This window comes from Oryzias melastigma, unplaced genomic scaffold (genome assembly GCF_002922805.2).
Source record: "Oryzias melastigma strain HK-1 unplaced genomic scaffold, ASM292280v2 sc02872, whole genome shotgun sequence".
Lineage (NCBI taxonomy): Eukaryota > Metazoa > Chordata > Actinopteri > Beloniformes > Adrianichthyidae > Oryzias > Oryzias melastigma.
The window spans coordinates 1-1,203 of NW_023419443.1; the positions used below are offsets into that span (position 1 = coordinate 1).

At 53.8% G+C, this 1,203-nt stretch overlaps 1 protein-coding gene across 1 annotated transcript in view; it reads right to left on the reverse strand.

The window, feature by feature from the left end:
- Positions 1-957: 957 nt before the first annotated feature.
- Positions 958-1,203, reverse strand: part of LOC112139292 (39S ribosomal protein L22, mitochondrial-like) — a 1,528-nt gene continuing 1,282 nt past the window's right edge. Inside the window, exon 3 of the mRNA XM_024262038.2 lies at positions 958-1,198. Within this exon, the coding sequence (XP_024117806.2) occupies positions 1,006-1,198 (193 nt within the window). The 3' untranslated portion in view covers positions 958-1,005. The remainder of the gene's footprint in view (positions 1,199-1,203) is intronic.

A 1,203-nucleotide genomic window follows, 5' to 3' on the forward strand; every position in this document is an offset into this window, starting at 1 on the left:
TGGCAGCCATGTTGGATCTGCAGTCATGTGGACGTTCTCCATAGACGTCAGAGGATGAGCTCAAACCGCCTCACAGGCCTCCCATGAGGACGCTACACCCCCGACAGTCAGAGTCCCGTTTCTGTTGAAATGCCTCTCAGTTCCCCGTACGGTTCTGCTTTTAGAGCTGAGAACAAATAAAATAAATAATAATCCTGACATTTCAGTATCAAGCTTTCATACAAACGAGTTCAGAGAATCCATGACTGGGATTCGAACCACCGACCGACTGAAGGCAGGCTGCCCACTGACCCACAGTCGGATCACCATGTGGGAGATGGAGCCCCCCCCCCCGATTGGGGGCACTTGTCTGCTGAAATTGGGGGCAGCAGATGGCATTTTATCTGAGGATTCTCTGAGCGGCTCGGCGCCGGCGACAGGCGGGAACCCGCTCCGGCTCAGCCGCATCATCCGCAGGAAACAGAGGGCCAATTAGGATGAGCGGGGAACGGCGCTCCGGGCTGCAGACCAATCAGACGCGCTGACCTCTACAAATAGAAATGTTCCCTCTCCTGTTTTGTTTTCCTCTCCTTCCATTTATTAGCGGAATAACGAGTCTGGAGATTCTGAGCGTCGTCACGGCGCCGTGGAAAGGTGAGCGGCAGCAGATAAGACAGAGAGGAGCCTTCTCCTTCAGATAAGAGGAAACAGGAAACCGCCGCGTTCTGCTCTTATCTGTCATGTTTCATAAAGAGCAGCAGCATCACAGCGACTGATGACTTTCAGGAGATCCATTCAGTCACAACAGAACCTTCTTGTCATGTTGGTCACAGAAGCAGAAGGTCGCGTCCTGCTTCCTCCGGGGGGGCGGGGTAACCGTACACTGATGCGTTCTGGAACATGAACACGGTCTGTGATTGGTGCATGAGCCGACCGCGTGAACCTCAGCGTGTCCGTGGTCAGAATGAAGAGCTCACAGCGTTTCTGCTGACGTTTATTTACAAAATGATTCAAACATGTGAAGATCTACAGGCTGTGGATGACGGTCCGATCCTTCAGCTTCTGGACGTACTCTCGGGCCTGGTCCAGGCCCGTCTTCTGCTCCGGTCGGGGCGGCGGCCCTTCCACCAGCTTCACAAAATAGTGACAGTAGACTTTGTCCATGATGCCGAACATGCCTCTGCCGTGGTACCGGATCCGCTTCAGGTACTTCCCTTTGCTGGA